General features: G+C 48.3%; 2 protein-coding genes across 5 annotated transcripts; one reads left to right on the forward strand and one right to left on the reverse strand.

The window, feature by feature from the left end:
* The first annotated feature begins 229 nt into the window (after positions 1-229).
* On the forward strand, positions 230-10582 carry ZNF771 (zinc finger protein 771). 3 transcript variants are annotated; one of them, XM_077907311.1, is made up of 3 exons: positions 230-361; positions 1016-1165; positions 9500-10582. In XM_077907311.1, exons 2-3 carry the CDS (start codon positions 1025-1027, stop codon positions 10310-10312), a joined length of 954 nt encoding a protein of 317 aa, XP_077763437.1. In that variant the 5' UTR covers positions 230-361; positions 1016-1024; the 3' UTR covers positions 10313-10582. The 3 variants fall into 3 exon arrangements, with proteins under 3 accessions (XP_077763437.1, XP_077763436.1, XP_077763438.1); XM_077907310.1 differs by lacking the exon at positions 230-361 and adding an exon at positions 532-661; XM_077907312.1 differs by lacking the exon at positions 230-361 and adding an exon at positions 668-873.
* Positions 10583-12677: 2095 nt separating this feature from the next.
* On the reverse strand, positions 12678-16809 carry DCTPP1 (dCTP pyrophosphatase 1). Of its 2 annotated transcripts, none has more exons than XM_077907314.1 (3): positions 16633-16809; positions 15822-15932; positions 12678-13172 (listed from the first exon to the last, which is right to left on the reverse strand). In XM_077907314.1, the coding sequence occupies exons 1-3, from the start codon at positions 16731-16733 to the stop codon at positions 12872-12874; spliced, it is 513 nt and encodes a 170-aa protein (XP_077763440.1). In that variant the 5' UTR covers positions 16734-16809; the 3' UTR covers positions 12678-12871. The 2 variants fall into 2 exon arrangements, with proteins under 2 accessions (XP_077763440.1, XP_077763441.1); XM_077907315.1 differs by lacking the exon at positions 16633-16809 and adding an exon at positions 16430-16599.
* Between the last annotated feature and the right edge of the window lie 8175 nt (positions 16810-24984).

Here is a 24984-nt window from a genome sequence, read left to right on the forward strand (position 1 = left end):
GCGGATCAAAGATGAGGTGTATAAAACGCTTTAGTGTGATGCTGGCGCATAGGAAGCGTACCACACAGTAAGTGGTAGCGGTAGCTAGGGTGGCTGTTGATTTGGGAAGTACGTATTCAAGGGGCAAGACATCCCAGAGACAAGGAGATTGGGAAGGCGAAGCCGGGAAAGGAGGAAAAAATGGGAGAGGAAAAAAGAGGGAAGGGAAGAGGTGAGCAGGCAACAGGGTCCGCCCTCCAGGCGGGGCGCCAGCGAGAGGCCCAGGCTGGGGCGGGAGCGCACGTGGCCTATTTTGGGCGGAGCAGAAGCGCCTGGCCGCAGCGGAGACCTCAGAGGCGGCCACAGGAGACGAACCTTGAAGGTAGGTTACAACTGGACTGCGAGGACCTTGGACACCGGGATGGGGCGGCCCGGGGATCCCTGGGAGTTGGGGTACAGCTGAGGGAGCCAGATTCGGGCTCGCCACCCTCCCGGGGCAGTTCTGGCCGGACGCCTGGGTCCTCCGGGCCCCTCCCCCTTAGGGGCGGGGTTAGCTGATCTGACCAATGAACGGCCGTTGACGGGGCCCCGCCCCACCCCGCCCCCGGAGCCGCGGCCTCGCCGAGTGCCCAACCGCCCGGCGCCCTGGCCAGGGGCTGTGGGAGCGCGGAATCTGCGGCTGGTGAGTGCGCGCCCCCCAGGGTCTCCGGCCGGATCCCGCCCCCAGCCCGTGCCCTAGAGCTCAGGACCGCTGGCCCAGGCGCCGGGGAGTGACTCAGCGCGGGGAGGGTGGCGACTTGCTGGGGCTGGAGATTCGAACTGTTCAGGGCCTTGAATGCCGGGATGAGTGGAGAGAACGAGTGCCTTCGGAGCTGGTCCTGGGGCTGAGCTGGGGTGAGGGAAGAGGGCAGGGCAGGGCGGGAAAAGCCAAGGTTCCACTGCCTTGCTGGGGTCATGGCCATGGGGCGGAGGATAGGGGGTAGGGGGTAGGACGGGGGCGCGAGTCCTGAGCTTTTGACCCAGCACGTCGCCCTAGGACACCAAGATGCCTGGTGAACAGCAGACAGAGGAGGAGGAAGAGGAAGAGATGCAAGAGGAGATGGTGCTCTTGGTGAAGGGTGAGGAAGATGAGGGTGAGGAGAAGTATGAAGTGGTGAAACTCAAGATCCCCATGGACAACAAAGAGGTACGAGTCCCGCACCAGGGGGCCTGGTTATCCTTAAGTCTGGTCAGGTCCCCCTCCCTCAGACAAGCCAGCTATCCAGCCCCTACTTTCCTTTGAATCTGAGACCTAGAATCTCAGGGTTGGTGGCCCATCCTTCTGCCCTACTGCCCATGCTGCCATCATACAGATGTCACACCTACTGTGCCAGCTCTCCTGGGTTTCCGTGGTTCCCCGTGGAGCTTGATGTCTAGCGGGATTAGACTGACGAGTAACCACGCAGCTACAATCCCGCGTGATGGGTGCAGGCACAGGAGGTGTGGAAGCCCAGAGCTGGGAACTTAATGCACACTTCCTGGTGGGGGGAGGGGTGGCTAGGTAGGCAACAGCAACAGGAACAGCTGACTCTTAGTGGCATTTGCTCTGCACCAGACACTGTTCAAAGTACTGCAAATCTGTAATATAGATAGTATCTGATCCATTTTACAGGTGAGGAAACAGGCCTGGAAAACTGGACAGTTTGGTGACTGACCCAAGGTCTCAAAGTTAGTAAAGGGATGGCTTAGCTGAGACCAGTGGGGATCTGAGATTTAGAAGGGATTCAATTCATTACTCAGATGAGTATGTGGGGCACTGGGAGACGTGAAGGCAGGTTCAGTCACGCTGTAGCATAGACGAGAGAAGGGTGGTTGGCAGGCTGAGAGGGACCCCTGGGTTTTATCCTGAGGATTTTGAAGTTTTAAAGAGAGGAGTTTTAAGGAGATCTGAATGAGTTAGATTACTCCATTGGAGATCCTAAGTGCCACCAGATCTGTTTCTACTTCCCAGAACTCTATAGAACTCTTAGCCCCAACCAGAGGAGCTGTGAGTCCAACTGGAAGACTCCTGTTGGGCGGGGTTTCTGGGCGCAGGCTGATTTCTTCCTGCGAGGAGCCAGTTCTCTGGGAAAGACAGCTCTGCTGCCCCCTAGTGGGTGTGGTGGGCCCAAGGGGGAGGGGGCTGGCTGCTTTGGCCACCATTCCAGTCAAAATAACTGTTTAGTTCCGTTTTCCTCAGGCCTCCTTGTCCTGTCATCCTAGCTCAGCCTGCCTCTTCTGGCTCAGTGGATCCCCTGATCTCCACCTTTGGCCTATAAGTTAAGAACCCAGACTCCAGGGGTGCCTGGCTGGCTCAGTCAGTAGAACATGCAATACATGATTTAGAGGTTGTGGGTTCCAAACCCATGGTGGGTGTAGAGATTACTTAAAAAGATGAAATCCTTAAATACATGAAAAAAAAAAGCACCCAGACTCCAGAGCTTAGGTGGACTTCCCACCCTAAAACCTTCCAGTTTTGTGACCCTGGGTAAGTTTGTCAACCTCTTTGTGGCTCAGTTTCCTCATTTGTGAAAGGAAAATCTTAACAGCACCTACCTCTTGAGGTTGTGAGGACCAAATGAGTTAGTACTTGTAAAGAGTTAGAACTGTGTCTGGTGCATAATAAACACTATGTAAATATTTGTTGCTGATATTCATTCTTCTCCCTATGGTTCAGAACCTTGCACTAGGTCATCCTTCTGGAGATTTTTCAACTCCTTTTTATCAAAGAACTTTCTGGGCTGAACCCTGGAGCTGGGAATGAATAGGGAAGGCAGCCTGGAGGCTTAGGCAGGTGACTAAGGTCAAACAACTCAAGGCAATGGGGAAGGCTTCATGGAAGTGACTTGACTTGGTCCATGAAGACGTAGTGGTGATGTGGCAAATGGAGAAGGAGAAAGGGCATCCCAGGAGGAGGAATAGCAAACATAGAGACTCAGAAGAGATGAGGCCTGAGAAGTAGGTGGAGCCAGATAGTAAAACGGCTTTGGAAGCCAGCATACGAATTTAGACAGAGCCTCAAATTGGAGGAGGGACATAACTGGGTTTTCTATTTAGAAGAATCATTGGCTACTATGGGGAGACCAGGCCAAGTAAAGTTGATAGCTTGCTCTAAGGTTGTGACAGCAGTGGAGAAAGGATATTTGGGAACCCTGACTGGACTGGCTGGAGGTAAGGATAAGGAAGTAGAGAGTGGGCATGTCTATTCATTGAAAGTATGTAGGGCTAGACTCTAAATGGTATTATGTAGCGGTGAAAAGCATTGGTTCAAATCCTAACCACCATTTACCAGCCTGGCCTTGGCTTTCTCATCTATAAAGAGGGGTAATGAAAGTTAAGGTCCTCAAATGCCAGTCTGAGAAGTATCATCTGGGTTACTGGGTTTGGGGGTGGAGGTTGGAATTGAGGATTGGACACAGATATCCCATGCATATTTAGCACTGTGCCCACAGCATAGCTCATTAACTTGCTGTGTGGTCTCCCTGAGACTCAGTTTCTATGATATGGTGATTTCAAAAGCTCTTTCCAACGCTGACATTCTGTGACTCTTTGTTATCACCTGGTCAGTTATTGTCCAGCATAAGCCTTAATAATGTCGCACTCAGGGGCTGGAATATCCTCTCACTGCCTATCAAAATCCAGTCCATCTTTAATGAATAGGAAAGATTTTCTTTTTTTTTTTTTAAATTTTTATTTATTTATGATAGTCACACAGAGAGAGAGAGAGAGAGAGTCAGAGACACAGGCTGAGGGAGAAGCAGGCTCCATGCACCGGGAGCCCGATGTGGGATTCGATCCCGGGTCTCCAGGATCACGCCCTGGGCCAAAGGCAGGTGCCAAACCGCTGCGCCACCCAGGGATCCCCTAGAAAAGATTTTCTCAGAGGGCTCTATGCACATCCAATCCTGTGTCTTTGCTTAAAACCTTGAGTGGTTTCCTGTTCCTTCAGGGTAGTCTCAGGTCCTAAGCCTGGCATTCAAAGCTCCTGACGATCCCACCTCATGTCCTGTCTTATCTCTAATCACTCAGTACCTATCCCATGCCCTGACTTCAAACACACTCGACTGTTTCTCATCTCTTAAGACTTTGCCCATGTGGTCTCTCAGCCTGTAAAACCCTCTTCACCTTTTCCCCTTGCTTTCTCCAGGAGTAGCTCTTGTCTCTTCTAGATCAGGTTTCTTAACTTTTTTTTTTTTTTTTTAGGTTTCTTAACTTTTAACATGCATAATACAAATCACCTGGTGATCTTGTTAAAATGAAGATTTTAATTCTGCAGGTCTGGGATGGACCTTGAGATTCTGCATTTCTAACAAGTTCCTAATGACACTGATGTTGCTGATCTATAGGCCACAATTCCTGTCTCTAGGAACAAGAGAATGGGGTCATTATTTTATACTTTGTACTGAAAAGAGGGGAGATTCTAACTGCTAAAAGAGACTAGGGGAGGGAGACAAGCTATATAGGTTATCTCAAACTTGTCAATGAGATAGAATTGCATCATGGATAAGAGAATAGGTATTTTGGACAAGGAAAGACTTTCAGTTCAAACCATGCCACTGCCATTGATGAGCTGTAGGGCCTTGGGTAATCGCTTTACTGCTGAGTCTTATTTCCTTGTTCAAAAATTGAGCAGGTGGTACCTAACCCAATGGGTTGTGAGAGTTTAAAATGAGAACATGGGAAAAAAGCACTTAGAGCAGTTCTTGGCACATAGAGAATCCTCAGTGAATGGTAGCTATTGCTTTTTTTTTTTCAAGATTTTATTTATTTATAAATAATAATAAAGTGTTTCTCTGTATGAGAGACACAGAGAGAGAGAGGCAGAAACATAGGCAGGGGGGAGAAGCAGACTCCATGCAGGGAGCCCGATGTGGAACTCGATTCTGGGATTGTGGTATCACAATCTGAGCCAAAGGCAGACGCTCAACCACTGAGCCACCCAGGTGTCCCGTAGCTATTGTTCTTAATTAGGAAAGTAATGGCTGGGGGAAACAGATATGTTTGCCTGATTTTAAAAATTTATATTTAAGCAGGAAGACAAAATCACAAACTTCAAATAACTTGGATTTTCCTATTATTATATTACATTGATTGTATATTCATAGTACCCTCTTGTTATGGTCCAAAAACCATTCTAACGTTTAAGTTTACCTGTTGTAGAATTTAAGACATGGAAGGGCCTTTAATGATCAACTGACTTGGTATTTGCCAGGCTTCAGTGACATGTATATCAATCACTTGTTGTGCTCATCTATTTTTTTTTAAGATTTTATTTATTCATTCATGAGAGATACAGAGAGAGGGGCAGAGATATAGGCAGAGGGAGAAGCAGGCTCCTTGCAGGGAGCCCGATGTGGGACTTGATCCCTGGACCCTTGGATCACTCCCTGAGCCGAAGACAGACACTCAACTGCTGAGCCATCCAGGCATCCCTGTGCTCATCTATTTACTGCTTTTCTTTTATTTTAAAGATTTTATTTATTTATTCATGAGAGACACACAGAGAGAGGCAGAGACATAGGCAGAGGGAGAAGCAGGTTCCCTGTGAGGAGCTTGATGCAGGACTCGATCCCAGGACCCTGGGATCATGACCTGAGCCAAAGGCGGATGCTTGGGGAGCCTGGGTGGCTCAGCGGTTTAGTGCCGCCTTCAGGCCCAGGGTGTGATCCTGGAGACCGGGGATAGAGTCCCACATTGGGCTCCCTGCATGGTGCCTGCTTCTCCCTCTGCCCAGGCTATGTCTCTGTCTCTCATGAATAAATAAATAAATAAATAAATAAATAAATAAATAAATAAATAAATCTTTAAAAAACAAAAAACACAAGCAGATGCTCAACCACTGAGCCACCCAGGTGCCCCTATTTACTGCTTTTCTTCAGATAGATTTGCATCGCTTTTTAAAATAAATCTGCCTTCATCTAAATAATAATAATGATGGAATTGTGGATTTTATGTGATCTATTGTTTTTCTTATGTCCATGAAAATAAATACATAATGATTTTTTTTTTCATAATGATTTTAATAGGATAGTTTCCCTACATAATAACCTAGAGTCCTCTTGCATCTTGTGGTGTGCATGCTCAAGTTGGAAAATTTTGATCTCACATAGCCTTCCTTGGGACAGTGAAACAGGAGAAGGGAATGACTTGCCTGGGGTCTTAATGAGCTAGACCCTGTCTGTCTTACCAAGATTTTTCCGGGAGGGTTCCTGGCTGGCTCAGTTGGTAGAACATGCAACTCTTGATCTCAGGGTCATGTGTTTGAGTCCCATATTCAATGTAGAGATTACTAAAAAACAAAACAAAACAAAAAATCTTCCTGGGGCATCCAAGGCCCCTCATCCTGAAGTTGGAGATATTAACGCTACTCACATGAATAATTCCTTTCTCATAAATCAGTGAACCCAGCATATGGAAGCCCTCAGGCTTATCCAAATCATCTTACATAAGGGTGCCAAAGAAAAATGGGCCAGAAGGATGAAAATATAATGAGAAAAAGTCTCTCTACAATGGCTGATGTGTCCAAATAAACCCAACAGATGTCAAAACCCAGGCAAGATTGGAAAGTATGACTTTGAAATCAGACTGTTGCCAAACCTGTTGTGGGGAGTTTTTCTTTTTTTTTTTTTTTTTTTTTAAGATTTTTATTTATTTATCCATGAGAGACACAGAGAGAGGCAGAGACACAGGCAGAGGGAGAAGCAGGCTCCATGCAGGGAGCCCGATGTGGGACTTGATCCCAGGACCCCAGGATCATGCCCCCGGCTGAAGGCAGACACTCAACCACTGAGCCACTCAGGCACCCCTGCTGTGGGGAGTTTCTTGTTTTAAAGTATCAAGTTGTGGGGATCCCTGGGTGGCGCAGCGGTTTGGCGCCTGCCTTTGGCCCAGGGCGCGATCCTGGAGACCGAGGATCGAATCCCACGTCAGGCTCCCGGTGCATGGAGCCTGCTTCTCCCTCTGCCTGTGTCTCTGCCTCTCTCTCTCTCTCTGTGTGACTATCATAAATAAATAAAATTAAAAAAATAAAATAAAATAAAAAATAAAGTATCAAGTTGTAATTTAACCTTGAATCCCTCTTGGAGAGTATCAAGGACTTGGAGTCCAGCCTTTGTCACATCTTGCCTGTGCTAGTGTGGGGAAGCAGTGTAGTCTACTCATTAAAGGAGAGTGCTCTAGAGTCAGTCCTGACACCCCTTGGCTTTGTGAATCTCACCTCACTGAGCCTCTGTTTCTCAGCTATCAAAAGATACTCAATTCAAGGAGGGTGACAGGAAGCTTCAGTACGAGAGTATACATAAAATAGCACTGTCAAAGCTTACACTATAACGTTACCACTGTTATCGCCAGAATTCCCCTGGCTGGTCACTAATATCCCAAACGGCCTTATTTTTCAGTTTCTTAAAGATTTTATTTATTTTTTCATGAGAGACAGAGAGAGAGAGAGAGGCAGAGACATAGGCAGAGGGAGAAGCAGGCTCCATGCAGGAGGCCTGACGTGGGACTCGATCCTGGGACTCCAAGATCTCACTCTGGGCCGAAGGCAGGTGCCAAACTGCTGAGCCACCCAGGGATCCCCTTTACAAGGGTTCTCAAAGGACTTGAAGTTGTCCTCCTTGCAACTTAAGAGCCTTAGTGTCCTTGTCACTCACTCTGTAACAGTTTCCTTATCTAGATGAGAATAGTAATAACTCTTTGGGGAGATTGAATATGGGGAGAAGGTAACACTTTCTTGTCCTTAATGTGTGCCAAATATTTGATTTGGTCATGAATTAATATACCTGTCTGGTTCACGGTAGGTGTTCACTATCACTTTTGCTGGGATGAGCATTCTCTTTTCTAAGAAGGGAGCAATGTGCCCCCAATATTCCTCTTCACTCTTCCCTTAGTAAAAATGTTTCCTTTTCCCTTGCCTCTTACAAAGCTTTTTTTTTTTTTTTTTAATCTCTAGAGGCTCAGGCCTCATGAAACCAGCTCATTTTCAAGACTTTCCATTTCAGGCCTTGCTTTCTTCACAACTTAAAAAATGATAGGTGCTTGCTCTGAGAAGTTTATCAAAGAGCCTGGACTTGGTCCCAGCCTGGCTTCTAAGACATCATGCCCTCCTTGATCTCCTGCCTCACTGACTGCTCCTGCCAGTCTTTGCTGGTTATTCATCTTGTTGCTCCATGTTCTCTCTGCCCATTCCTGGGGTGATCTCATCTGGACTCAGCCTGAAAAACCATCAGTAGGCTGATAGCTTCCCAATAAACATCTCCAAGCATAGGCCTCTTGCAGCTCCAGATGTGTCAAGGAGAACTGCAGATATGCTCTGAAACAAATTTCAACTACCACCTTGCTTCCCCAATGCCTTCATTGCTACAGATGGCCACTCCACCCTTGTAATGGCCAAACTCAAAATCCTTGGTCATTTGGACTCCCTCTATTTCATTACACTTCATATCCAATCTATTATCAAATCTGTTTCTCAAACTGCAAAATACTTCCAGAAGCCGACCACCTTCACTTTCCACCTGTAACCTGAATCTGAGCCACTGTCTTCTCTTCAGAGATGGCTGCAGTACTGTGGCCTCCTCACTGGGTTCCTGCTTCTGTCCTCTCCTCTCCTTTCTGTTCTCAACCCCAGCAACCTGAGGGTGACTTTGAAAATGAGTCTGATCTGTTCCGCTCCCTGCTCCAAACCATCTGACATCTCTGTTGGTTCCCCGTCTCACTCATATTACTTGGCCCTAAGCTAAGCGATCTGCTCCAAGACCACCCCATCCATCACTCTTCCCTTCAAGCATTCTGCCTGAGGCACTTTTTTGGTGCCATTCCTGGAACTCAAAGGGCAAACTCCCCGCAGGGCCATGTGGTTCCCTCTGTAGCCTGCTCTCTCACGTCCTTTAGGTGTTTGCTCACGTTATCAGTAAGATTTAACGATCCTATTTAAATTTGCAGCACCCCGTCCCCGCCCCAATACCAGCACTCTATCAATTTTTCCTGAAGCAGGATTTTTTTTTTTTTTTAAGATTTTATTTACTTATTCATGAGAGAGAGAGAGAGGCAGAGACACAGGCAGAGGGAGAAGCAGGCTCCATGCAGGGAGCCCGATGCGGGACTCGATTCCGGGTCTCCAGGATCCGGCCCTGGGCTGAAGGCGGCGCCAAACCGCTGAGCCACCCGGGCTGCTCAGGATTATTATTATTATTATTATTATTATTATTATTATTATTATTATTATTATTATTTTAAACTTAATGTTGAATCCCCAGTGCCTACAGAGTCCGGCACAAAGTACACGCTCAATGAGTATATGCCCAATTGATAACGAATAGCTAGGAAGTCACTGGGCCTTGTCTTAGACGCCTAATACGTGCGTTAACATACTCTCGTTTAAAGCACACGGCCGCCTTTGCTCTTACAACGGGGACGGAAGGGGCTGCAGCTTGCGGACACCCAGGCCTCCGCCCCCGCGCGCGGCCCTCAGGACTGACGTGTCCCTCCTCCCCTCTCCCCGCAGGTCCAGAAGGAGGCGCCCGCGCCGTCTGCCGATCCGGCGCGCCCGCACGCGTGCCCGGACTGCGGCCGCGCCTTCGCGCGCCGCTCCACGCTGGCCAAGCACGCACGCACGCACACGGGCGAGCGGCCCTTCGCGTGCACCGAGTGCGGTCGGCGCTTCTCGCAGAAGTCGGCGCTGACCAAACACGGCCGCACGCACACGGGCGAGCGGCCCTACGAGTGCCCCGAGTGCGACAAGCGCTTCTCGGCCGCCTCGAACCTGCGGCAGCACCGGCGGCGCCACACGGGCGAGAAGCCGTACGCATGCGCGCACTGCGGCCGCCGCTTCGCGCAGAGCTCCAACTACGCACAGCACCTGCGCGTGCACACGGGCGAGAAGCCGTACGCGTGCCCGGACTGCGGACGCGCCTTCGGCGGCAGCTCGTGCCTGGCGCGCCACCGACGCACGCACACGGGCGAGAGGCCGTACGCATGCGCCGACTGCGGCACGCGCTTCGCGCAGAGTTCGGCGCTGGCCAAGCACCGACGCGTGCACACGGGCGAGAAGCCGCACCGCTGCGCCGTGTGCGGCCGCCGCTTCGGCCACCGCTCCAACCTGGCGGAGCATGCGCGCACGCACACGGGCGAGCGGCCCTACCCGTGCTCCGAGTGCGGCCGGCGCTTCCGCCTCAGTTCGCATTTCATCCGCCACCGTCGCGCGCACATGCGGCGCCGTCTCTATATCTGCGCCGGCTGCGGCCGGGACTTCAAGCTACCGCCTGGCTCCACGGCCACCACTGCCACCGAGCGCTGCCCAGACTGCGAGGGCAGCTGAGCCGCCGTTCTTGTCGCCGCGGGGCCGCAAGCGTCCGGCTGGGGTGGGGGATTGGCGTGCACGCTGGGCCCCCCATCTGGGCCTGCGTTAACCTGGCCCTCCTGGCCCTCCATCCCGGGCTGGGAAAGGGTGGGATGGCAGGCCTGGCTGCCTTGGAACTAGGAGGCAGGGAGAATCCCCTAACTGGGAACCCTGGAAACAGTACCCACTCCCCGCTCACTACAATCCCTTGACCCGTGTTAGTGAATAAAGTATTATATCTTCGCCCCACCCGTGCCTGTGAATAAGGTGGGGGGAAAGGAGGAAAGGTGGCGTTTTACCCAGGCTTAAGTGACTTAAATGAGTTACGGAGCCCAGCGGGGCTGTGGGCCCAAAAGGGTTCCCTGAACTGGCTTTATGTGTGGGGAGTACTCCTAACTTCAGGTCTGGAAGGGTGCACAAATAGCACGTTTGGATCAGTCACCCTTTTGTTTGGTGAGCAGGCATAAACTTCAGTCTACGAGAGATGGCTGGCTTCATTTCTTGGCTTGGAGGACTGCGGGTGGTGTTAGAGAGGAGGGCACAGGATGAGGACAGGATAGGCACTGAAGCAGCGGTAATTATGTCCCAATCTGGACACGTCGGGTGTGAGGTAAACGAGGAGGGGGGGTCAGAGGTGATTGGAAATAATAGGTTGGGGATATCAGGTCTGGAGTGCAGGATACCATCTCTAGAAGAGGGTACCCAAGAAACCGCAGCCACAAGTGGAAAGAAAACTGTCTTTTCTGGGAAATCTAGAGTGTCTCATGGAGGGAGTGGTCAGCTCTGTTAGATGCTGTATCTGTAGCTCAGGGAAAGTGGGGAGAGGAGTGGGAGTGAAAGCCATCCTGGAGTGGGCTAGAGTATAAATAGGAGAATAAGGAAGTACAGTGGATGGGTGTTGACAACCTATTTTAAGAGGCTTGGCTGTGAAAAGCAAGAGGGAAATGGCTGGAGGTTTGTTTTGTCTGTAGGGAAGAAAATCTTTCATGCTTTATATATGCTGGTGGCAGGGCTGATAGGAAGAGAAGTTGGTTATACAGAGAGAGGAGAGAACTCATCAAGGAGAGGATATATGATAAAAGATCAGCAAGGATAAGGTTCCTGAGGTCACTAGCAGGAAGAGGAAAGGTAGGTTTGGGAATACAGAGCTGAAACAGTTCTAATCCAGATTGTGTTTTACCTGGGAAGAGGTCATTCGTAAAAGGAATGAGACCAGTTAAAAGGAATGCCTCATTTTACTGACATGGAAATAGGCTCATTAGGGGTGGAAAAAGTAGTTTAAAGGTTTTTCCCCCAGCATTACTCCATTCTGTGAGGAAGGCAGACCATGGGTATCCCAGAAAGGGAGTGATGTGCCTGAGGTCTCACGAGTAAATCATATACACCCAACGTTATCTTTTAGATGTACGAGTGGAAGTTGGCCTTGGGAGGACAGGGGAGGAGGCAAGAGGTCCTCTTCAAGAGGAGAGGAATCTCTGTTCTCCACCTTAGACACTTGACTCCAATTTGTCATGGGGGCCCAGAGAGAGGGGCATTAGGTGCTCACAGGGTTGGGATCCTGATAGATGAGGATGGGTTTTAGGCCCAGGACCCTTTTAATTGTTGACATTTCCTGCTCTGGGCCCCTGAAAGTTTTCAGTTGAAAAAGCAAACAGCTAAGTACAAACTTAGGAAGTCCCTACTACATACCAGGCACTGTTCTTTTTTTTTTTTTCCCCAGGCACTGTTCTAAACACTCTACTTAAAGATAACTTACTTAAACCTTACAACCCTATAAGGTAGATACTGTTTTCATTTTAGATGAGGAAGCCAAGGCACAGAAAGATAAATGTAGTTTGATGAATGTCATCCAGCTTGTAAGTATCAAAGATGGCATGTGAACCCGAAGAGTCTAGCCCCAGAACCTGGGCCCTTAACTAACACTACATATACCCACCAGTCCCCTTTAGATGCCCGGAAGAGGGGGTGCCTCAGTTGGTTAAACATCTTTCTTTGGCTCAAGTCATGATCCCAGGGTCCTGGGATCGAGCCCCACACCAGGCTCCCTGCTCAGCGGGGAGTTGGCTTCTCCCTCTGCCCCTCCGCCTGCTTGTGCTTGCTCTCTCTCTCTTGCTCATTCTCTTTCAAATAAATAAAATCTAAAAATAAAAAATTTTAGATGCCCAGAAGGGGTGAGGGAATTGCATGACATCAGACAGGGATCTTGCTAGAAATCAGATCTCTGCCCTCTAGGTGGGAGGTACCTAGAGAAACATGGGAGCTGGGCTTGGAAGCATCCCTGGTGCCCTTCTCTAGTACCTGCTGAAATAGAGCCTCCCTAGTCACTCCAGGAAGAATCCAGAAATTGCTAACCAAAACTTTTATTGAGAGCAAAAATACCAGGAGGCTGTCTTCTGGAGGTTCTTGGGCCTCAGACCTTAGGAAGTAAGGCCCCTAAACCCATGCTCTGTTAGAAAAGGACTAGAACAAAGTTCCACAGCCAGGCCACTTTCTGTTTCTCAGATGCCATGCTGAGTTGCAAGTCCTGTGCCCATATTTCTAGGTTGAGGCCTCGCCTGTGGACTCACGGTCAAGGTTTGCAGGCCCCACAGCTTGGTCTTCACAGGTGGCCCCATGGGGCAAGTCTGTATACTTGAGGGCAGAGCCACGGGACAGATGTGCTGGGTAGCGCCGGCGGTTGAGGTCCATCTTGGAGAGCACTGCTTGGGGCAGGTCCACATGGCAGCGGGCTGCTAGTGCTACCAGGTAGATGAGGACATCACTAAGTTCCTCTTGAAGGGCTGCCCGTTCCCTGGGGGACCAGGCTTGGGGGCCAGGCTCCTCATCAGGCTTCCACTGACTGGAGGCAGAACACAGAGATAGGCACAAACACAGATGCTAGCTAAGACGATGGGCCCCACCTTTCTCAGGAGCACCCCAGTCCTTACAGCAGTGAACTCCCATCTCTTAGGAATTTCCTTCAAGGGCAACTCAACCATCTGGGCCTTAGGCAGATGACTCATCCAGGCTTCTGTGTCCCAACCTGAGCCAAGCAGTGGTTAAGAAAACATCTCATTTGTTAAGACCCGATTCTACTTCTCTCCAGCCGAGCCACTGCTACTCCAGACCAATCCCCAGACTTGGACAACTGTGAAAGCTTGCTAACTCATCTTCAACTCTTGCTCAGTACCATCTTTTAAATCCACAAATTACACTTTGTCCCTGCACTGCTAGAATTCAGCTGTACTTGGAATAAAATCCAAACCGCTGACCATGCCCTTCAGGTCCTGCGTGAGTTGTCTCCTGCCTCTTCCAAAGTCATTATCCACCCCTCTCTTCTCTCTCTCCACCTACAGCCACTCTGGCTTGTTCTGTCTGGCAAACAGCCCGAACTGTCAGAGGGCCTTTGCACTTAGCTGCTCCCTCTGCTTTAAATGCTCTTCTAGAGGCACCTGGGTGGCTCAGTGGTTGAGCATCTATCTACCTTTGGCTCGGGGCATGATACGGGGATCCTGGGATCGAATCCTACATCAGGCTCCCTGCAGGGAGCCGGCTTCTCCCTCTGCCTATGTCTCTGCCTCTCTCATGAATAGATAAATACAGTCTTTAAAATGAATGAGTGAATGTTCTTCTCATTGCTTCCCCCATCTTCCTATGGCTGCTCCTTCCTATATTCAGGTCTCAGCACAGATGTCCCCTCCTCAAGAAAAGCCTTCTCCTTCTGTTACTTTCTTTCTCATCACCTTGTGTTATTTTCCTGATAGAACTCATTGCAATTCCTGATCTTTTATTTTATTGTTTTATTTTTTTATTTTTTATTTTTTTAAATTCCTGATCTTTTAAAATTAGTTTAAGGCCGGCCAGGTGTCTCAGTTGGTGAAGTGTCCGGCTCTTGATTTCAGCTCAGGTCATGATCTCAGGGCTGTGAGATCAAGCCCCAATGATTGAGCCCCAAGGCGAGCTTCCTGCTCAGCAGAGTCTGCTGGAGATTCTCTCCCTCTCCCTTCGCCTCTCCCCCTGCTCTCTTTCCTCAAATAAATGAATCTTAAAAAAAAAAAAAAAATATATATATATATATATATATATAGTTTATTTATTGTTAGTCTCCTTGCACTTTGAAGTCAGGAACCATGTCTTTTTCTTTTTTCAAAGATTCTACTTTTAAGTCATCTCTACACCCAACATGGGGCTCAAACTCACAACTGTGGGATCAAGAGTCTCACCCTTTGGGCAGCCTGGGTGGGGCTCCCTGCGTGGAGCCTGTTTCTCAGCCTCTCCCTCTCTCTCATGAATAAATAAGTAAAATCTTAAAAAAAAAAAAAAGTCTCACACTTCACAGACTGGGCTGGTGGGGTGCCCCAGAAACTATGTGTATCTTGTTCAAGGCTTAATTCTTTTTTTTTTTTTTTTAATTTTTATTTATTTATGATAGTCACAGAGAGAGAGAGAGAGGCAGAGACACAGGCAGAGGGAGAAGCAGGCTCCATGCACCGGGAGCCCGACGTGGGATTCGATCCTGGGTCTCCAGGATCGCGCCCTGGGCCAAAGGCAGGCGCCAAACCGCTGCGCCACCCAGGGATCCCTTTTTTTTTTTTTTTTAAGATTTTATTTATTCATGAGAAACAGAGAGAGAGGCAGAGACACAGGGAGAGGGAGAAGCAAGCTCCATGCAGGGAGCCTGACATGGGACTTGATCCCAGGTTTTCAGGATCATGCCCTGGGCTGAAGGTGGGATAAACCACTGAGCCACCCAGGCTGCCCTCAAGGCTTAATTCTAGAAGACCTAGCCCACAGCTGATGTTCATATGAATGAACGGCTTGCCCTCACACACATTTCTCCATCCCCAAACTGAGTGCCCTGGTTTAGGCCTAACCATGTCTTGCCTGATCGGTACTGGCCTCCATTGGTCTCCCCTGCCCCAGTTTTCTTGGTGACCCAATCCACCCTGCAGGCACAGTGATCTTTCTAGCACTCAAATCCGGTCAGGTCTTCTGTCCAAACTCCATCACTTCTTAAGTCCAGCTCTGTCACTCTGGGTCCCTATTGCCACCCTCTTTTCCACAGCCCCATCACTCATTCTGTAGATACCTACTGCCTATTGTGCATCAGGCACGTGGGACATGCTAGACAACAAAACAGATGCAAAAGCCTTGCTTTCCCTTGAAAGGCTTACCCTGAAGAAGTCTCAGAATCTCTCTGAATTTAACTTGCCCTTGCCCACTTGACTACCTTTGCAAATGGTTCTCAGGTCTGGAATGCCACCAGGAGGTCTTCCAAAGAACATCTTCCTGTCCACCCCAGAGGCTGCCACCATACCTTAAGACTTGGACCTGCCTTGCTGTTCTCACACCTTTCTTTCCCAGGCGACTGGATGCCCCAAGAGGGCAGGGACAGGGGAGTCATCTCTATACCCAGGCACAGAGCCCAGTATGGATATTTCATGAGCAGATAAATGTTCCCCTCCCCCATAACACACAGACTCTTCCAAAAAGACTTCCATCTACTCACAAGAGCTCTGCTAGCTCCCCCACTTCCCCCACCAAGGCCAGCAGGAGGTTCCGAGGCTGGTGGAATTGGCCCCAGTCTCGTTCAGCAGCAAACTCAGCATGCAGGCGGCGGCTGGAATAGAAGAAAGGGGCGGAAGTCCAGGTGCCAGGGTTAGGGAATGGGAAAGAAGACGCAGAGCCCGGAGGGCATCTCAGTGATATGTAATCGCCGCAGAAGTATCAGGGATTCTGCAGTGAATTCCGTGGATGGCCTTAAGCAAATCATTTCTTCTCTTTGGGGCTTGGACTCCTCATCTATAAAGTAGGTGCGCCTTACACAGACCCTCAACTCTATCGAAAGCTCACAATATCCTCTTTTCTATTATTCCACCTCCTACTGCTGCTTCTGCAGTTTCGAACACCTGGAATATTCCTCTCTCTGCATATCAAGCTCCAGGGGCACTTTCCCAAAGAAGCCCTCGTTGATTTCCTCCAGTAAAAATATCACCCATCTCTCAGCACTGTCTTTGCCCACGTCCTAGCACCCGCTCCTGGAGGGCAGAGGCCGGACAGAAGCAGCATCAGAAGTAGCAGCCCAATTTCCCCCGGGCTGGTTCTACTATTACTCACCGGGCATCACCATTTCCCCTGCCTCTGGGGTGCAGCACTAAGCCCATTTTGCAGATAAGGAGGTTAGATGACTCGCCCGAGATCAGCCTGGCGAGCTAGGACCCCAGCACAGCGGCTAGCCTTCTTCCAGACCACGTGGAAGGGCCCTCCCCAATAGGAGGGAGAAAGGGGCGACCTCCCCAGGTTAGGCAGGGACAGCTTACATGTCCTCGAGTGTGGGCTCCGGGCTGAAGCTGAAGGGGCTGGCAGCAGCAGTGCCGTTTCCCACCGTGTCCCCACGCGCGTCCCCATTCGCCCGAGACATGCTGCCCGCCACGCACCAGCCGGGACGCACGGGACAACACCGCGCCAAACTCGGAACCCGCCTCTAGGGCCCCCAGCCAATCACAGGCGTTCACGACTGCTTCCCGGGGCGGAGCCGCAGGAAAGACCAATGAGTTAGGTGGAATTTACTGTGAAACCCGCCCCTTGCCCTCCAGCCTTGGATTCTTTAGTCGTGGCCTAGCATCTTAAAGGTACAGGGACGGGATTCGTCGGGGAAGACACAATGGGCCGAGGGCGAAGAGGGCGCAGGCGCGTCGCTTCTCTTGGGGACGCCAGATGGCGCCAAAGAGAAAGGACCGGGCAGGGAAGGGGGTGCGGCGCTCCGTGGAAAACCCCAGGAACGGAGGCTGTAAGACAGAGAGGGAAATTTATTATAAGGCTACAAGAATGTCTCCAGGATACAGAGCTCGGGTAGATGTTCTAGGCACTTTACATATTTAATCACCAGCCCTATGAGGTAGGTAGTATCATCGTTATCCCCATTTTCCAGGCAAGGAAACTAAGAGATTGAGTAATTTAACTCAACAGCATATAAAGTAGTAGCCAGGTTTCAGTTCCATGCAATTTGTTTTTAGAATCTGTTTTATTAACCCCTGCACTATATTGCCTCAAATGATAATAAGTACTAAGAAAAAAATTTAAACACTGTGAAAAGTGGGGGCAACTTTAGCTTGCATGGCCCAGGGAAGATGGGGTAAGCATATTGGTTACCAGCTCTACTGCCTTTACTCCTCCTGCATTCATTCATTTTTAAAGATTTTATTGATTTATTCATGAGAGACACACACAAGCAGAGACATAGGCAGAGGGAGAAGCAAGCTTCCTCTGGGGAGCCTGACGCCAGACTGATCCCAGGACCCAAGGATTATGACGTGAGCCAAAGGCAGATGCTCAACCAAGCCACCCAGGTGCTTTTATTTATTTATTTATTTATTTATTTATTTATTTAGTTAGTTTTCATTTTAATTCCAGTTAATATACAGTGTTATATGAATTTCAGGTGTACAATATAGTGATTCAGCAATTCTATACATCACCCAGTGCTCAAATATATGTGTTATTTCAAATGATTCTTATAAGCATTTTTTAAAAGACTTATGTTTATTATTTATTTATTTATTTTTAAATATTTTATTTATTTATTCATGAGAGAGAGAGAGAGAAAGGCAGAGACACAGGCAGAGGGAGAAGCAGGCTCCATGCCAGGAGCCCAACGCGGGACTCGATCCCGGGACTCCAGGATCACACCCTGGGCCAAAGGCAGGCACCAAACCGCTGAGCCACCCAGGGATCCCTCCCTCCCTCCCTCCCTCCCTTCCTCCCTTCCTTCCTTCCTTCCTTTTTATTTATTTATTTTTCCTCTTCTGCATTCTTGCACAAGCATGATTTTATTCTGGGGTTCATCCTCCTCTACTTGATAGATCATATGGTCTTATTGCCCTGGCCTGATCAGTTCATGGGTAAGCATATGGCCTAGCTCTTGACAGTAAGAAGTTAGGAAGTCTGTTGGAGTCTTCTGGGAAGAGTTCTCAGTCCTTTTGTTAAAAAACACAGGATGTTTCTACCTTTTTTTTTAAAGATTTTTTAAAATTTTATTTATTTATTCATAGAGATGCAGAGAGAGAGAGGGGCAGAGACACAGGCAGAGGGAGAAGCAGGCTCCATGCAGGGAACCTGACATGGGACTCGATCCAGGGTCTCCAGGATCACGCCCTGGGCTGCAGGCGGCAATAAACCGCTGCGCCACCGGGGCTGCCCTCTACCTTTCAATGTTAGTATGTGAAGGAATCTTTGTGCAGAGAGGTAGACCACAAACTGGGATTGGCAAATAGGAAGATAAAAAGGACCTGGGATCCTTGATAACATTGTTGGGACATTTATTTTTACATGTTCCAGAAAGGTCCTAATTTAAGACTAGTTACTTAAGAAAATAAATCCCTTTACTGGTTAAACCACTTTTAACTGGGTTTTCTGTTACTTGTTTTTGAGAAAGTGACATTTAATCTGAGTAAAAATCAAGTGGAACAGAGCTCTAGATAGAGGAAGCCCCAATGCTTATAGTAGGAAAGTCTTGGCATGATCTAAAGATAAAAATGGCAGGAATGTAGTGAGCAAGAGGGAGAGTGGATATGGTATTAGGGAGATGACAAGAGGCAAAATCAGATTGATCAACCATGGATTTTATTTTATATTTTAAGTCTTATGGAAACCCTTTAAAGGATTTTGGCAGGGGAGTTATATGATCATATTTTGTCTTTATGAGTCCTCTGGCTGCTGTGTTAAGAATGAATTGGAGGAGGGCAAGCAGGGAGATGAGTTACTGCAGTTGGCCAAGCAAAAGATGATATTGACTCTGGGCCAGGTTGATGATGAGTGAAGATGGAGAGAAGTAGATGTACTGGGGAGATGTTTTTGGAGCTAGATCAATAGGCTTTGATGATTTTGAATCAGAGGTATGGGAGAAAGGGTAGAATCAAGTATGACTTATAGGTTTTGAGTGTTGTGCAGCACAGTGGATGATGATGATACATACTGGGATGAGGAAGATGAGGTGCAGGATTGAACACACATGCAATAGGAATTTGATTTAGAATAAAGCTAACTGAAGCTACATATAAATTTGACAAGTAGATTTATGAGCCTAAGGATTAGAGGAGAGATCAGGGGTAGAGATTTACATTTGGCAGTCTCAGTCATTAGATAGTATTTAAAGTCATGGATTTGGAGAAGAATGCCTACTACAAGAATCTAGACAGACAAGACTAAGATTTGGGGTACTCTGACTCTTAGCAGTTAAGCAAAAGAGAAGAGATGGGTGACATAGTAGGAAAATTGAGAGTGTTGTGTAACAAAGGCTAAGAGAGGAAAGTGTTCCAAAATGAGTGGATGTCTGATCTTTTTTTAAGATTTTATTTATTTATTCATGAGAGACACAGAGAGGAGAGAGAGAGAGACAGAGAGAGAGAGAGAGAGAGAGAGAGGCAGAGGGAGAAGCAGAAGAAGCAGGGAGCCTGACGTTGGACTAAGACCCCTCCCGGGTCTCCAAGATCATGCCCTGGGCTGAAGGCGGCGCTAAACCGCTGAGACTGGGCTGTCCTGGACATCTGATTTGGATGCTACTGAACTGTAGGGTAAGAAGAGAGTAGAGAAGTTGCTGCTGGATTAGGCAACACAGAAGTTGGATATTGGATTTGGTAGAAAAGAGGGAGTCCTGTGGAACTCCTGGGTTTCTGGCTTGAGTAAATGGATGGATAATTTTGCCATTTGCTGAAACGAGGACACAAGAAGATCCAGGAGTTGGGGTGGAAGGGAAAATAATGAATTCAGCTTGGGGCATGTTGAGTCCAAGATTGCTCTAGAACATCTAGATGATGGCCCATAGGCAGGTGGACATACAAGCCTGAAGTTCAGAACACTGAGCTGTCTGTGGATCTGGGAATTGAAAGTACCATCTGTAGCACCTACTCTGATGTTTGCTAAGGTTCTCCAGACAAGGATCCAAAGTCTTTTCCTGGAATATAAAACATGGCTTTCTCAGGAGTCCTCTGCATCTTAGATTTTTTAAAAAAGATTGAATTTATTTACTCATGAGAGACACAGAGAGAGCCAGAGACAGGCAGAGGGAGAAGCAGGCCCCATGCAGGGAGCCCAGTGCAGGACTCAATACTGGGACCCCAGGATCATGACCTGAGCCAAAGGCAGATGCTCAACCACTGAGCCACCCAGGCGTCCCAGCATCTTAGATTTTTGAAGAGTTGGGACAGGACTTCTAGAGCTTACAGATCAGGTGGTCCTTGGTGATTGAGAGGAAGGAGGTCTACTGCCATACCACCCTGAATGTGCCTGATCTCGTCTGATCTCGGAAGCTAAGCAGGGTCGGGCCTGGTTAGTACTTGGATGGGTGACAGGAAGGAGGAGACACTCTGTGTGTGAGTGCCTCTGCCCTTCTCCTAGGAGATCCTAACTGAGCTTGTAAGGCTTTTGCCAAGCATCCTGCAGAACATCCCAGTTCTTTGCTCCATGTCATTCTTGGAGAAGCTAGCAAACCCAGCTCCAGCACAGCAGTGTTGGAGAGGTGGGGAAAGCTGTCATGAGGGAAAGGGTACAGACCTGAACATATAATTAGCCCCATGATCTGGACCCCCTCATCCAGACTCTTTCTGTACCCTCATCCCCACATCCTTTCACTTTTCTCCATTCTTCTCAGACACATTTTAGCAACACAACCTCCCTGCTTTAATCTGGGCCTCAGTGTGTTTGGTCTTGGCTTTTGGTTCATGCTTGTTATTAGCCTTTTATGAGCCTATCCCCCTAGGGACTGGGTGTCCCAGTGTTTTCAACCGAAGGTGTTTTCTCAGGCTAATAAATGTTTAATGACAGGATGGGCAGGCTGAGACAAGCAAACATAAGCATGCATACACCACCCTTCTGCTACGCAAGAGTTTGGCTGCCTTCACCACTGGAGCCAACCATGTGCAACTGGTCCCAGTACGGCTTTTGGGAAACCCTGGAGTGAAAAACGGGGCAGTGATTAGAGAACAAAGTAGCAGACCCATAATCTGGGTGAGTGGTGGTGGGGTAGGGAAACCTGGGCCGCTAAGGTCCCAGACACAATAGAGTATGATGGTAAACTTAGAGTCGGGTGATTGAGAACCTATACACTAATGCCCTTAGGAAAATTATTTCTTTTCTCTGTGCCACCATTTCCCTAATGGGGTAATGGGGCTCTGGGCCTAGGTGGCTTCCGAGAACCCTTTATGTGTCTGCTGGGAGAGCTGGGACGATGTGTATTTTGTTTGTATCACAGTGCTATTCTTAATTGGAGGTAGAGCCATTGACCTTGTTGGTTTTGAAGTGGGGGATGGCAGAAATGATGCTGCTATAATTAGTGGGATTTGTACTTATTAAGTTTTTCAGGGGGAGTTATGACAGAGGCTTTGAGAAATCTCTAGGCTAACTCATTCAGGCCAGGGAGTCCTCATCACCTTTAGAAGTCCTTCCCAGGGTTCCTGGCTGGCTCAATCAGAAGAGCATGTGACTCCTGATCTCAGGGTCGTGAGTTCAAGCCCCATAGTGGGTGTAGAGCTTACTTTAAAAAAAAAGAGAGAGGGCAGCCCCGGTGGCTTAGCGGTTTAGTGCCACTGTCAGCCCGGGGTGTGATCCTGGAGACCTGGGATTGAGTCCACATTGGGCTCCCCACATGGAGCCTGCTTCTCCCTCTGCCTATGTCCCTGCCCCCCCCATCTGATTCATGAGAGACACACAGAGAGAGAGAGAGAGAGAGAGAGAGAGAGAGAGGTAGAGACATAGAGGGAGAAGCAGGCTCCACGCAGGAAGCCCGACGTGGGACTGGATCCCCGGTGTCCAGGATCAGGCCCTGGGCTGAAGGTGGCGCTAAACCACTGAGCCACCCAGGCTGTCCTAAATAAAATATTAAAAAAAAAAAAAAAAAGAGAGAGAGCAAGAGAGAAGTCCTTCTGCAACTTGTGTGTGTCCAGCCTTATTTCCCTACACCGATACTGAAATGCAGCCGCATGAACCCCACTCTCCTCTTCCCTAACTTTGCTCATATCTAGAATGCCCATTCCCTCTTCTCTGCATAGCCAAACCCAAATTCTACTCATTCTGTAGAGCCCTGCTTCAAAGCCACCTCTTCTAGGAAGCCTTCCTAAGCCTCCTCAAAGGAAATAATTGGACCTTCTATAGTACTTCCGTTCTAGCCTATATGACATTTATCATTCTTTGTCTTGATTTTGGGGTGATGGGTGTCCCTGTTCTAGATCTCCTTTTAGACTGAGTCTCCTGGAGAACAGAAGCATTGTCAGCATTGTCATGTTTTTGTTTCCCCAGGGCCTGGTGCTTGAATATATCTGATAAATGCTAATTTATAGAAGTATGCCTCATGGGATCCCCTCCAGGTGGGTATTGCTGTGCCTGTTTTACAGATGCAGAAACTGAGACCCAGAGACTCATCTGAGATCACCCAGGAAGGTGAATGCTGAAGCTCACCAGCACCCCTGATGCTCCTCAGAAAGTGAAAGAAGTCTCCCTACCCTCACAGGGAAGTAAAAGAGGCAGCTCAATCTGTTTGGGATATGCTGAGGTCACTTCATTACTGCCTTTTCTTCTGCCCTTTTGTCCTGTCTCTTCATCATCTTCTCTTCTTCTAACTTCAACTTCCTCTCCTTTTTCTTTTCTTCCTTTGGCTTCCCTTTCCTCTATCACCTTCCTTACCTTTGTACCTGTGATTGTTCTGACTTGTACCCAAGGCCCTGTCCCCTGCACCATCTGCTGCCTCTGGTTATTGCCCAGGTCCTCCCCAAGAAAAAGATGGATGCCTATCTTGCTCTCAACCCCTAACCATTTCTAGGCTAACTAAGAGGACTCAGACCAGGGACACATCCAATAATTTTCCTCTCCATTTGTACTGCCCACTCCAACCAGAGAGCTGTGTATGTGAACAAACAGAACCAAGGCCTGAATTTCTTCTCCAAAGCTTTGTCTTAAGAAATCCAGCTTCCGGGATCCCTGGGTGGCGCAGCGGTTTAGCGCCTGCCTTTGGCCCAGGGCGCGATCCTGGAGACCCGGGATCGAATCCCACGTCGGGCTCCCGGTGCATGGAGCCTGCTTCTCCCTCTGCCTGTGTCTCTGCCTCTCTCTCTCTCTCTCTCTCTGTGCGACTATCATTAAAAAAAAAAAAGAAATCCAGCTTCCACCGCTAGGAGACACTAAGAGCAAGAAAAGTGTGGACATAGAGGGTACCAGGGTCCCCGGAGTGTACTCACTCACTCACTCATTCAATATATTCTAACTATGAACCAGACAGTGTTCTAGGAACTGGGGATACACAACATCCCCTGCCATCTTGGAGCTTACATACTAGCAGAAAGAGTCATTTATAAAGTAAACTAACCATTCTCAAGATAATTACAGATTAGGGTAAGACCTATGAAGCCAATAAATGAGGTGATAAGTTGGAGAGTAGGGTTGATGAGTTGGTGAGTAGTGGGGAAAGTAGTTGGCTGATGTCAGACAAGCCTTTTATGAGGTTTTATTTGAGCTGAGATAGGACTGAGGGTGAGCCTGCCCAGTAGAGAACATGAAGTGAGATTCCAGACAGAGGGATCTGCAAGTACAAAGGATCTCTATTTGGATCACCACCGGAAGGCTAATGGGCTAGAGTTTAGTGAGAGAGGAAGGGCAAGTGCCATGAAATGAGGTTGGAGAGAAGTAGCAGGATTGTATGGAAAGCTATTTAAGAGCTTGGAATAGGAGAAAAGCTGAGTTTTTAAAATTGATTGATTGGGGCACCTGGGTGGCTCAGTGGGTTGAGTGTCTCCCTTTGGCTGAGGTCATAGTCCCAGGGTCCTGGGATTGAGCTCCTCGCATCGGGCTCCTTGCTCAGCTGGGAGTCAGCTTCTCCCTCTCCCCCTGCCCCTCCCCCTGCTTGTGCTCTTTCACTTTCTTTCAAATGGATAAAATCTTAAATAAAATTGATTATTGGAGCTAGATAGTATTTACAATTCTGTAAATATTCATTGTCAAATATTATGTATGATTACATTTCATTCATCACACAGGTTTTATTTTTTATTGGAGTTGATTACTGGCTCATTTTTTTCATGTGCTGGCTTTCTATATAATTTTCACTAATTCTTTTTACATCTTCCATTAACCTTCCAGTATAATTTTTCACAAAATCAACTGTACGAGTACTCGGTCCATTTTCCTCTTCCTGGAAGCCTTCAGGCTCCTATCTTCTAGTGTCCTGCCTGTTCCAGGCTGATTGCTCTCTAGGCTTGCTGGAGAACCATTACCTTAAGACCTCCCTTCACCTTGTGCTTGCATGGGTTTCCTAAACCTTGTTTTTCTTTCCCAGTTTGCCACCTTATTTTTCTAGAGCACATCTTCCAGTAGTTTCTTGAGAAAGAATGCATAGGATGAAACCACTTTGATACTTTGAAAAATGTCGCTAGGTATAGAATTATACAGAGAAAATAATTTACTCTCAGGATTTCAAAGGTGTTACTTCATTGTCTTCCAGTTTCCAATTCCCTGTTGAGAAGTCTGATATCATTCTTATTGCCAGACCTTTCTACATGTTCTTCCCCTCCCCCCAGAAAGTTTGAGGAGAGTATGATTAGAAGCCTAGACTCTGGGGGCATCTGGCTGGCTCAGTTAGTGTGGAGCATGCAACTCTTGATCGCGGCATTGTAAATTTGAGCCCCACA

The sequence above is a fragment of the Canis aureus genome, chromosome 8, assembly GCF_053574225.1.
Source record: "Canis aureus isolate CA01 chromosome 8, VMU_Caureus_v.1.0, whole genome shotgun sequence".
Taxonomy (NCBI): Eukaryota; Metazoa; Chordata; class Mammalia; order Carnivora; family Canidae; genus Canis; species Canis aureus.